Genomic DNA, 13,632 nt, shown 5'->3' with positions numbered 1-13,632 from the left:
GACACTTGAAAAGAGGTGATTCATTGGCCTGTTACAGACTGCCAAAATAAAGCTGCTTTGGGTCTCTTTGGAGGTATGCTATTTAAATGATGCATGGGTCCTAAGAGTCCGGAGGTCGCGCCAAAGCCACACTCCATTCCTAAGCACTGGAGTGCAGCTTTGGTGCAGCTTCTGGATTCTTAGGATGCATGCATCATTTAAACAGCATACCTCCAAAGAGACCCGAAGCAGCTTTATTTTGGCAGTCTGTAACAGGCCCTAGTGTGCATCTGCAGTTGTATTCATGCAAGCTCCTCTTTTCAGGTATTTGTGATTCAGTAGTGGATATTGTGGATGGATGGAGTGGTGAGTGTCTCCACCCCCATGCAAAGAGCTATGAATGTCTAGGGAAGAGGAAAAGAAAAGGAAATTAATGTGGAGATTAAATTCTGAGTGGAGATTTGTAATACGACTTTCTTCCTTTTTTGTTTATAGCACAGTGTTGCTGTGTAATCTTTATGATCTTCATTTTTGGAGATTACTGGTTTATATCAGTGTTCTATGCACTCTGGCTCTACCTTGATTGGGAAACACCCCAGACTGGAGGGAGGAGATCTCAGTGGGTCAGAAACTGGACAGTGTGGAGATATTTCAAGGATTACTTTCCAATTCATGTGAGTATAACAACTAAAAACAAGCCCAGAGCGAATATACATGGTTGGGTGTCCGGCTACCCAAATTAAATTCAATTCTGATTCATGGCAAGACCTCATTTTTTTGGTTTTACTGGTATATGTCTCAAACATATAACTGAAAAAAGTGTGTAATTTATCCTGAGTAGTACTCATGTGCATTTCCTTTTAGAAAGCTGCAGTACCTCAACCACTGAGCCTAGCTAGAGGAGTTTGGAAGTTATAGGCCAAAAAGAAACTTCTTCATGCTCCAGACTGAACCAATACTGTAAAGAAGATTGTCCTCTTAAACCTCTTGCTTGAAATGGGAAAGCTACCTTAGAGTAAATATATTTATAAAAATGTCTGGTTAGGCAGAAGTAGATGATCAGATATAGCAAAACATATGCATACATATTCACAGGCATATAAATGTATTAACAATGACAATGGTGTTTCTCAAGAAACAAGCACAGGGCTGCAGAATTCTTATGCATTCCAAATCTATAATGCAATAATGTGCATTTACATCAGAGCAAATCTTTTGCAACAGAATTGGTTTTAATTTCTGAATAAAGATATGTAGATTATGCAATGACAGCATTGTGGAGTTGAGGTGCCTATGCCTGCACTCAACAAAAATCTTTTCCCCCATCTCTTGTTAACAAACAAGAGTAACCATTTCAACATGTGTTTATTTCAGCTAATAAAAACCTCTGATTTGGATCCAAGTCAAAATTACCTCTTTGGATTCCATCCCCATGGTGTCCTTGTGGCTGGAGCCTTTGGAAACTTCTGCACAGAGCACACAGGATTTCAGAAGTTATTCCCTGGTCTGACTCCTTACCTCCACATCGTGCCTTTCTGGTTTCGATGCCCTTTTTTCAGAGATTATATTATGTGTGGTGGTAAGTTACATTGGATTACTTTACCAATTGCCTTAAACTGAGTTTTTCTTTTTAACCAGCCACCCCTACCTGGCATTCCTCAGATATTTTAGACTACAATTTCCATCATAGTCTGTCAACTTAGTCTGGGGTAGGTGAAAGCCATTTGTTCTTGGTTCTTGGCACCATGGAGACCATGGTGTCCCTACCAGGTCTGTTTCTCCCCAAATGAGTTTTCCTACTCTTTGGGGGGGGGGGGGCTCCAGAAATAACAGTTATTTTGCAAGGGAGGGCAAACAGAGGCACTTCTGATTCTGATTTGTTTATTTTGTTAGGGGTTTGACAGTTTCTGGACCTAGTGTGTCATGTTGTAAGGGTTGGGCTGAACCTTAGGGCCCACAGATTTACCAAAGTTGCCCACCTCTGTTGTAGTCTAGTACATTTGGGGGACACCAGACTGGTATGAATTTGGCCATTTCTTTTCATGGGTCAGGGTAGGATGAAGGACAAAGCAACATGAGGAGACATGATTTTTAATCCAACACATCTGGACGGAAGTAACTTGGTGCGAAGTTGTTTAAATAAATTATATAAAAGGAATATTAGAGCATAGATGCAAGGAAACTGTGACTCTCCTTTTGAGCTAACAAAGTTTAATTAGGAGCTAAGAGTTTCAATAGTGTCCCCCCTTTTTAAAAAAGCTATTCTGCAACAATCTAATAAGATAAGGTGGCAGAGGGTGTGTATAAATGGAAGCCCTCACATTTGGTGGCAGTGGCTAGGAGAACCATATAGTTGGTGACAACAGAGGGATAGACAGAATCACAGAGTCCAACTCTAGAGTGCCTGAAGTTTCCCATTCCTGCATCTAGATTCTGGTCTCTAGAAGGCTCTTCATAATTTCAAATAAATTTTGGAGGGTTGCATCGTTCTCAATTTTGTATTTTTTTTTGGGGGGGGGGGAAATAGCATTCTGGTATTTTAAAATAGTAATTAACTATCTGAAGTGCATTTGGATAATGACAAAATAGGGTTGCTCTCTAAAATTATAGCTACAGTGTAACTACTTCTGTTGTTGTGTGCCTTCAGGTCATTGCTGACTTATGGTGACTTATCATGGTGAACTTATTCTGGGGTTTTCTTGGCAAGATTTGTTCAGAGGAGGTTTGCCATTATCTTCCTCTGAGGCTGAGAGCATGTGATTTGCCCAAAGGTCACACAGTGGGTTCCATGGCTGAGCTGGGATTCAGATCCTTCTCTCCAGAGTTGTAGTCCAGTACTCAAACCATTATGCCATACTGGTTCAACTACTTTTGCTACCTTTGAATTGTAAAGAATTATGTTTTAAAAGTAACTTTCCAAAACACTAGTCTTCTGCAATATTCTTGTATGCTCACTTTGAAGATAAGTTTAATGCCATTTAATTTGTGCATGTTTTATATCAAACAAAATGTAATGTTAAATTTGTATTTGCACTCCTGCACTTGATCTTAGCCAAAAGGCCGAGAAGCCCTTATTTGGAAAATTTAACAAACTCCAAATATTGGTTGGCATTCAGCAAAGGCCGGTTCAGTGCAATTCCTTCAGCTATGCTAGAGGGACGTTTCCATCAAACTGAATATAAGGATAGAATTTGTCCATGTGGAGAGTGCCAACCAGAATCCATATCTCACATTGTTTATTGTATATTTTATGATAGACTACGATTAATTACTCCTTTATTAAATAGACATCCAGGCAGAACCTCTGAATGGTACCTGAAGTTTTTATTGGCAGATGAGGACAAAAAAGACCACAGAGGAAGTCGCAAAGTTTATTTTCTCTGCTATAAAAATTCGTAAAGTCATGTGCTATAAAGGCGAGTAGTGATGTTCTCTCCTGGCTCAAACACTTATGGAAAATTGGGGTGGGTTGGACTATGAAGTGGCGAGTCTGTTAACAAAACCCTTGTTATAATGTATTTTACATGTTCATTTATATGCTGTGTATGTACTACTCTTGCTGTTATTTAATTTGTTGCTGTTGTTTTGTTTTTTATACTGCCTATGCTTTGTTAACTGAAATAAAGGCATTCATTCATTCATTCATTCATTTCATTCATATTTGCACTCCATGTCTGGATTTCTCCTTTTTATATTTTTTAATGGAATGGGGGTAGTGGGGTGTGTGTGAGGAGTTAATCTGGATCTGATCATGCCAGTCATTACAGTATGTTTTACAGTATTTAACCTTTTCTTCTTGCCCATGAAAATCCTCCAGCAGCAACCCTGAAACTGCTGTTTGCAGCATTATTTTTTTAATTTTAAGATTAATTTGTGTACTGTGGTCACAAATACATTTAAGATTCCCCATAGTACAGATCAATTCATTGGGCTTTTTGGTTTTGTATTGTTACACGTTAAGGAGTGGTTTCAGCATCCAAGAAGAGTGTGTCTCATGTGCTGAGCAGTGAAAAGGGTGGAAATGTTGCAGTGATTGTAATTGGAGGAGCGGAAGAGTCTTTGGATGCCCGTCCTGGAAGTTTAACTCTTAATATTCTCAAAAGGAAAGGATTCATTAAAGTAGCCTTGAAACATGGGTAAGTTCCATAACTAAATTTTCATATCAAATTTGTAGCACAGGGTATTGTCTCAGAAAAACTCCTAAGAACTTGTTTTTGGATTGACAATGAATTTATGCACCTCAAATAAACAGTTCACTCACCTATACCCCAGCAGTAAACTTTTCATATTATGTATGTGTATGTGTTGTGTATGTGTATCTGTTGTTAAGGCAGCTTAGGCTATTTGTCCTTGTTTCCTAAGCAGTTATAGGTCTGCATTCCTTAGTGGGGGTTCTCCCAAAACATAGGAAACTCTTTGGGGCTTGGAAGAGTTAATAATAATGTTTATTTATAATCCCCTTTTCACTAACAATAGACACATAAATCAAGAACAAATAATATAACACACTATAATACAGTCATCCCCCCATATTTGCGGCTTTGATATTTACGGATTTGCTTATTCACGGATTTGATTAATATGTTATCTCTAGGAATCTCTAAATCCTCCAGTTAAACTCTATGGTCAAATTTAACTAAAAGATGCACTGAAAGACCTAGAGATTCCTAGAGAGAATACTATACTAGCATTTGTAGCTCCTCCAGTGCAGTTCTATGGTCAGTGTCTGTCAGATGTTGACCACAGAGTTGCTGTGGAGGACCTAGAGATTCCTAGAGAGGTGTCCTCTCAGATAAAAACATGGTGTTTTTGTTATTTGCGGTTTTTTCCATATTCACGGGGGTCTTGTGCCCCTAACCCTAGTGAATATGGACGGACAACTGTATACTAAAATAATATACTGTTATACTAATTTATTAAAAACAAAATCCCTATTAGTTGCTCATCACTATAATGGATTATTCTTTCTGCAAGAGTCTTGGTACTTTTCTCTGCAGGAATGAAGGTCTTCCCTGCAGGAGTGATGACTGTGCTTCCTCCAGATTGTACTGATTCCGTCAGACCATCCAGGCAGCACCTTGTATCCCTTTTAGGCAGGAGGGCAGGTGATGCTCACCAACTGGAGACTTAGGTGATACAGGTGATGCTCACCAACTGCAGGGGAACCTGGGGCCAATTTTTGCTAGTATTCTACTCAGCAAGAAGCAGGCAGACAGTCAGGCAGCAGCCTAGAGAAGAGAGACCAAAGGAGTGGAAGATGGAACAGGTCTCTCTTTTCTCTACAGGAGTCTTGGTGGTGCTTTTCTCTGCAGGCCTTCCCTGCAAGAGTGCTAGTGGTGCTTCCTCTACTTTTTGGAATTCAGTTTCCAGCATCTACCAGTTAGAAAATGCAATGGTTGACTATGGTTAGTTAGCTGTAGACCAACTCTGGCATTCCTACAGAGATGTGGGAGCACCACTGCTAGAAAATCTAAAGACACCCCAGGTTCTGTAATGTCGCCATCATTATTATTGATGGTGATGATTTATAAAGGACCTAAAATCACTAGGTGCTACACAACACACATTTTGTTAATTATTATAATCCACATAGGCAATTATGAGCTGGGTAGGATTCATCCACCAGCTGTGGCACTTCCTTTCGATGTTGGTGGGATGGCATGTACCTGTAAAGCAAGAGGCTGTTCTGATGAGAGAAGTGCTGCTGCTAGGGTCTCACATGTCAGACAGGCTTTTGCTGCAGAGCTGGACTAAAAGTGCCCAACAGAAACTGGGCAGCAGTAGTATTCAGGGGTGACACATGGTAGAGAGAATTACAGTGTTATCATAATGAAAACTTGCTAGTTCTGCATAGAAGGAGGCACAGTAAGCCTCATTTTAATGTTAAAAACCCTATAATGAGACAATCCTAAACTAAACAAGAGACAGTGCCAGAAGATGACAGATCAGAAGGCAGTCAACAAACTACTGGGCAATAGCAGAGGGCAACTATGAGTGGCACTCTGCTAATGATGCAACTGGACAAGCAAAAAAGATGTTGAGCTGTTTGTGTGCTCAGAGGTGAAAGGAAAGTCCAAAGCTGCACAACACATAGGAACATGGAATGTGAAAAGCATGAATCAAAGGAAGTTTGACATAAACAAGAAACAGAACATATCTGCTCCAGCTACAGAAGCAGATGAAGAAATTGAAAGATTCTATACTGTAGTCCAAAAGGAAATTGGCCACATATCAAAACAAGATTTCTGATTAATCATAGGTGATTGAAATGCAAAAATGGGAAACAGAGTAGAATTCAAAGATTGTAGGAAAATTTGGTGTAAGATCAAGAAATGAAGCAGGAGAGTGACTGAATTTTGCTGGGCCAATAGCTTATTCATTACAAACACATTCCTCAAGCAACCAAAGAGGCAACTGTTCACATAGATGTCATCTGATGCATAATATAAAAATCTAATAGACTTCATAATTGGAAGCAGAAGATGGAGGAGCTCCATTCTCTCTCTAAAAACAAGACCTGGAGCAGATTTTGGCAAAGGACATGAACTGCTGGTCTTTTCAATAGGCTAGATTCAAGGGTTTTGTGCAAGATCCTTTCGTAGCTATACTTTAGAGACCCATAGGCGGGTTACAGACCGCCTATTTGGGGCGGGCTGTACTCGCCCCTTCCCCCGGTGTATCGGGGCCTCAGTGGCCAGAACGGCAGCCGCTGAGGCCCCGATCCGCCGCTTTTCAGGCTGCGGGAAAGCGGCAAAACGCTGTTTCCCGGCTGCCTGAAAAGGGGTGTCCTTGGGGCTTCAAGCCCCAAGGACACCCCGCGGCGGCGTGGAGGGGGAGAAAGGGGCCGCTTGGCCCCTTTCTCCCTTGTTTCGCTGGGCGCAGCCGTCTGAAGGCTGTGCCCAGCGAAGCAAAGCGGCGCCTCAAACCAGGAAGGAGCTCCGAAATGGAGCTCCTTCTTGGTTCGTGCAAAGGGCACCCTAGGTGCCCTGGCACGGAGCGAGGACGTCACGTCCGCGCCGCCCCGTGTAGAGCCGGCGCGGCCGTGACGTCCTCATGACGGTGGCCATCTGGAACGGCCGCCGTCATTTTTTATGCGCAGAGCGCGTATTAGGGTTAGGGAGGTGCGGAAGCACCGCACCTCCCTAACCCTAGTACGCGCTCCGTGCGTACTTTAATGGCGGTCTATAACCCGCCATAGTATCTTTTGGAAATTCTTCATCCAAGTATTAACCAGGATGAGATGAAATCATCTGCACTGTGAAAAACAAGAACCAAATGGGTACTTGTAGTTAAATGTAAAGTACACTTTTGTTTGTGGTTTGTGGCCCCTTTCAGCTCTAAGATTCTATGCATGCCTACTCAAAAATAAGCCCAGTTGAATACAGTGGGGCTTATTTGTGTAAAAAGTTAAGACAACTGGTTTGAACTTTATCATATTGCAGTAGTGAAACTACATATGTGGTAACTTCCTATTTTTTGCTGTGTGTCTGTAATCACTATTTGTAAATGGGCTATTAGTCAACAACAGCCCTACAGACCTTTCCCTTCCTGTGGGTATTATTTCTGATTTCAAAATGTATTGCATCTCTCCTTACATGTAATTTTATGCCTGGGTAAGAAGAGGTCTCCAGCTGCAGTTTCCTGAGTCCAGCCATCAAAATCATGTTTCTCTTTCCACAAAGGAAATATTCTTGTGCCTCCTTAAGCATATATTTTTCAAACATGTATCTAAGTAATTTGGGGAGACTTGCAAATCAAGAGCAATGAAGTTTCTACCACAAACCCACATTATTTATCTGTTGTTGTTGTGTGACTTCAAATCATTTCCAACATATGACAACCTGAAGGCGAACCTGTCCTAGTTTTCTTGGCAATATTTGTTCAGAGAGAGTTTGTATTTCTCTTCCTCTGAGGCTGAGAGAATGTGACTTGCCCAAGGTCACCCAGTGGGTTTCTATGGCTGACCAGGGATTTGAACCCTGGTTTTCAGCATCGTAATCTAATGAGCAAACCATTGCATCATATGGTTCTTGAATACATTAGTTATGCATTCATACAGTATGCAAGATATTATGCAAGGTGGTATAATAAGGAGACCGTGGTCTGGGGAATTTATCATTATCATACTGTTTATTATTCATTCACACATAAGACAATCATACACTCACACAATCATCCAAGAATTCAGGAATATAGTAAGTTAGTGCTGGATAGATAACATGAGGCTTTCTAATGGGAATATTCACCTGTACTGGCGGTGCTCCAGGTCCAGATTGATGAAGACTCCACAATACGGAGGGGAAGGGAGGGGGAGTGAATTGGAACTATATCAGAACTCAGACTGACATGAAGCCTGTCTGGATTCTAAGACAGAACAAAGACAAAAGATTTGAGGGACCTTAAATAGGCAAAATCTTGCCTCAGGCGAAGGAAGAGTTGTTTCCACATGTCAAAGCAAAGCCAAATCTACATATTAAAGATTGCTTGATCTATAGAAGTCTTCAAGGTGAGAATGGTCATCCAAGGTGAGAATGGTTCTGGCCTGGCAAAACATCCTGGCCATAAATCTGCCTCAAAGTTGTGAATGACCCTTTTCTGTTGGCAACTCCTATCTGGGCCTCTTTGATCTATATTTCAATAGCCAATATGACCAGCCCGTCTTGCAGTGATGGAGAACTCTGTATCAGGTATCCCATCAGGCACTCTGCATAAGGTCATCAGAAGAAAAGTCATCCACATTTAGGATTTTAAGGCACCAATGCTGGTAACAGTGGACTACAGTAAACAAACAAACAAACAAACAAACAAACTCTAACTGTGCTACCTGAGTTATAAGTTGTATTTCTGATTATAGCCTACCATATATCCTATTGTTAGTTTCATCTAGAGTAGACCTGTTGACTCATTGAGATTTACTTAGATGTTCACTCACTAGTCAACAGCTAATTTAATGGCTCTACTCTACATGTGACTAACCAACAGAATTCAGGTTTATGTGTACATTATGATATTTCAAAGTTACTGCTTTTAGAATTCCATTCTTTGTTTATGGCCTGAGAAACAAAGACTAGCCTTGAAACTCCCAGCACAATCTCTACTTCCCACACATTTTCCCATTAACCACCCCAAGGAATGTAGCTAGCCAACACTGTCAATAATTTGTGACAACACCTCCCATCATCCAATACTTAATTAAATTCAGCATTAAAATACTACAAGCAGACAAATTATATATTTATACACTATGGCAGGAAATCTGGGGAATACTCATTTTGACACCAATGGCCTAATTCCCATTGTTTTCTGTAATATAGTTTATATTACACATAGTTTATGGGGCCCTCATGTTGCATTCAATTGGATAAATGGGTGGCTGAATTTTACTGCTTTGTTAAACTTTACCTAAGGCCAATAGATTACTGAATAAATTACTTAGAAAAAAAATCATCTGATATTACAATGCGATTTTATGCACTTGATGTATTTGAATGTTATGATTTGTGACAATCTCCTTTTGATCCCTTTAACTTGATTTATTTGTTAAACCATTGGTGTAAACCATGTCAGTGAAATGTACTGTGTTTTGTTGTGTTTTGTTTTCCTGAAAGGGCTCAGCTGGTTCCAGTGTTTTCTTTTGGTGAAAATGAATTGTTCAGGCAAATAGCCAACCCAAAAGGATCATGGCTCAGAACATGGCAAGAGAAACTGCAGAAGATTATGGGGTTTGCTATGCCTTTGTTTCATGGCAGAGGGATCTTTCAGTATAGTTTTGGCTTGATGCCTTATAGGAAACCTATCCACACAGTCGGTATGTTGGTTTGGCAACTTTCAATTCCATATACACAGATTTAAATCTATACTTTTGTGGCTATGAGTCCTAACCAATCATCTTTCCCATCTTTTCTGTGCACTAGTGTTTAAAAAGAAGGAATGTTTGAAAATGACATTTTGCTTTTTTACAATAATTTTTATGGACTTTTCTTTATCTAATTCTCTACACATTGGTTGTGCTGTGTTTACTTATGTGTAGCTTGAAGGATATAGTGTGCTTGTGCATTCTGAATATGCTATATAATGTACCTCTGTGTATTGCTTATTATCAATACCCCATCTGTTGCAAAGCCAGTGAGGTTTTGTGGGTATAGGGTGCTGGATTTGGACCAGAAAAATGGGTTCCATTCCCCCTCAACCAAGAAACTGGCTGGCTAACATTGGGTACATGTGAATCTTGTTAATTCCATTGTCTTTAGCCATTCTTTCAAGCTAACCTATCACACAGGGTTGTTGTGAAAATGAAATGATATAATCACCATTCTGGTCAGCCAGGACAAAGTGGAAGTTGCAAATAAGTGTATTGATAATAAACAGTGAGTTATAAAGCTTTACTGTTCTGGTTACTTACCTAAAACAGGATGGATTTATTCTTTTAAAATACAGGTGGCAACCTATGGTCTTCTAGATGTTGTTGATGAACTGCAACCCCCATAATCCCTCATCATAGGCTATTGTAACTACAATGGGAGTTGGAGTACAACAATATCTGGAGTGTCACAGGTTGCCTATGTCTGGTCCGAAACACTGATGAGATTTTGCCTTTTCTTTTAGCTGAAGCATCAGGTGTTTAGAAAAGGCTTTTAGTGCTTCAATACAAATATTTCCCTCTCCTCCCATTTAGTTGTGCAGCAGTAATCTGGTCACTGAGGGCACTGACATCTGAGAAAACCTTAAAGATAGGAGTAGGGGGGAAATAATTTCAGAAGTGGGCCTTGGAGGAATTAGAGCATGTGTTTAATTTTGTGTATTAATGTCATTTTCAAATTACAAACTTCTAAGAACAGGCTCTGTTAAGATCTTGTAAAACTGTTTTTTCAGTGGTATTTAAAGAACTTGAAGAGAAGTTCAAACCACTTTTGCAAGAAGTGATAGGGAGAAATGACTAAAAACCACTTCTGGTTCAACCCTTGATAAAGAGAAGTACTCTTCTAATACATAGCACTTTTTCTGGTACACCTCTTAGTATAATGTGATAGGCAAACAAAGGATGTTGAGAGGTTTAGTGTATTTACATATCTTAAGAATCCTTCAGAGATCATTGGGAAAAAAGGCTGAAAAAGGGAGTGAATGCTATCATAAAAGACTAGAATTTCAAATAATGAGTGCATTTCTTTGATACTGTTAATTAAAATCTATCCAGCAAGAATCTTTTTAGCATAGAGCTGAAGTTTCAGGATGTTAACTCAAGCTTTTTAATGAAAGCAATTGCAAAAAGAAACAAAAATCATTAGGAAATGCAAGTTATATGTGAAGGATAAAATTGTTCTGGTCTTCTTTGAGCAAAATCACTAACCTTTGGAAATAGAAAGATCTGCAATCAGGGTGCTTATTCAGAACTGTTGAACTAGAAAATTATCATTTGACTTACTGGCCAATATGGACTGTGTCCCATAAGAAGGAAAGGCATCTTGTATAACTAGAAAAGTTTAAATAGTATTTCAGTGTTCTCTTCTTTCACACCTTGTTTCATATTTTTGATCATCCTTGAGATCTCTTGTGATTATGAAAACACTTAAAGATATGGATCATTTTTTCTCTGTGTTTCATGGAAAACAAGAATCAAGGCAAAGGCTGAAAATGCCAATTTAATTAAAAACAACAACCCTGAAATTCTTGAATTTGAAGCAGAGCATTTATAACATGGTTGAGGAATGTGTGGTCTCTCCGGAGGTTGCTGGATTGCATCAGCCATAGCCCATTTTTGCAGTTTCTGGGAGTTGCAATCCAATATGTGGAGGGTGACATGTACTCCATCCCTCATTTCTACAGATGACAATGGTGGTAATATCATTCTTGTCTTTTTGTTATTACTTTGTAGTTGGAAATCCTATTGTTGTGAAGCAGAACCTCAATCCCACTCTTGAAGAGATTGACCAATTGCATGAGAAATATCTGCAGGAACTACAGAACTTATTTGACAAAAACAAAGAAAAGTATGGCATACCTGAGCACATATCTCTCACCTTTACATAAGTGTAAACAGATGGACAGTCTGTTGCAGATGCCTGTTGCTGAGGAAAGAAACATTTAACTTCATCGGTCTCACTCTCTCCAGAGCTTTCAAGAGTTACACTTTTCTTGTTATGAAAGGAGTTACTGGCCTCCAAGAAATTCTTGATATGCATTCATTTTTTGTATGAAACGGAGCTTCTGGATTTCTATGTGTCATTGGCTATAAAGGCTGCTTCTCTTCCCCTTCATCTTCTGAATCATCATGCTTTTCTTACAACTTACTGAAGTGCAGTGCTTCTCAGTCTTTTATCCTTGTGATGTTTTGGGCTTCAAACTTCAGAAGTCCCTGTCAGCATAGCTAATGTCAGCATTCTCAAAGTTGAAGTCCAAAAAACTGGAAGACCAAAGTTGAGAACCACTGCCATGATACAAAGAAAATAGATTCCTATGGATTGTGGATTGTGCTAGACTGGTACAATCCATAGGAATTCTTGATTATTCAACTATAACTGTTAAAAAAGGATTTCCTTTCTCTCCTAAACTGTATTGAAGAAATGAAGAAAGCCCACAGTAACAGGAGTGCATATCCATATGGATGAACTATGGATACTGTTTTGTTCTGATACTCAAATCAAGTTACTGGACTCAAAAACTTTTAATTTTATATGTATGTCTTTTGCACCAAGATTTGCTGGTGATTCTCAGGGTTCTATCTAAAAACAGTATGTCCCAAAAGATTGAAGTCTGCCTTTTTCTGTGTTAAACAAAATTGCAGATCTTTGAAGAATGCCTTTTTAAAAAGTTTCAGACTCAGGCGGCACCCATAATGGATCTGTAAAGTAAGAGGAGTGTTTCCATAGAATTAGGCTTTGGTTCCAATGTCTTCAATCATGTTTCCCCAGGAATTTTCTTCTGTGTGATCACCTCTTGAAACAACGAGAGATTTTGAGGTAAAGAAGGGCATTTCAGGGCATTTTCCATTGTCGCCCCCAGATTGTGGAATGGCCTGCCAGATGAGATCCGTCTACTTACATCCTTAGACAGCTTTAAAAAGGCTGTTAAGACAGATCTCTTCCGGCAGGCCTTTCCAGAATAGAGAACCCGGCCTCAGAAAAATGTCTGGGAATAAGATACTGCTGCTCCCATTGATTGTTTTGCTGATGTGATGTTGTTGACCTTCTGGTCAGTTTTTAACTTGTATGGTTTTTTTTAAATTTTCTAAATTCTGCATTGGATTTAATATTTTTTTAAGGAGGGGAGGGTATCAGGGATTTTATATGTTCTGTATTTTTAACTTTGTTAGCTGCCCCAATTGTTCTCAGAGGGGCGGGATACAAATAAATTTTATTATTATTATAAGAAATAGTTCTCTGCTTAACAAAACAAAACTCCAAACCCAGAAATCTACTCTTGAAATGGTCCCATTGATATCGGAGTGGTTACAGAAGACAGATTCCAAATAGTGTGCCTTTGTTCTTCCAGGAACAGGAGGGGAAGGAGGAAGAGGGGGGGGGGGAATGTGAACTTGAGAGGTATGCTATATGCAATTTGAGGTGATTGGTTTGACTTTGTTGTTGTTAACTGGGAACTTTTAGATTGTATGCCACGGGCAGCTTACATGTTGATTTTATGATGTGTGTAAAGCAT

General features: G+C 39.6%; 1 protein-coding gene across 1 annotated transcript in view; it reads left to right on the top strand.

Moving 5' to 3' along the window:
• The window catches only part of LOC149318206 (2-acylglycerol O-acyltransferase 1-like), a 31,383-nt gene extending 19,377 nt beyond the window's left edge, over positions 1–12,006 (top strand). Inside the window, exons 2-6 of the mRNA XM_089507746.1 lie at positions 475–653; positions 1,354–1,558; positions 3,941–4,115; positions 9,588–9,787; positions 11,852–12,006. Coding sequence (XP_089363872.1) covers positions 475–653; positions 1,354–1,558; positions 3,941–4,115; positions 9,588–9,787; positions 11,852–12,006 — 914 coding nt within the window. The remainder of the gene's footprint in view (positions 1–474; positions 654–1,353; positions 1,559–3,940; positions 4,116–9,587; positions 9,788–11,851) is intronic.
• Positions 12,007–13,632: the final 1,626 nt, after the last annotated feature.

Source organism: Sceloporus occidentalis, unplaced genomic scaffold, assembly GCF_023333645.1.
Source record: "Sceloporus occidentalis isolate IW3139 unplaced genomic scaffold, rSceOcc1.0.p SCAF_2, whole genome shotgun sequence".
In the NCBI taxonomy this organism is placed as follows: domain Eukaryota; kingdom Metazoa; phylum Chordata; class Lepidosauria; order Squamata; family Phrynosomatidae; genus Sceloporus; species Sceloporus occidentalis.
Note: the sequence above shows the minus strand (reverse complement) of the source record. Positions and strands in the feature narration are given on the sequence as shown.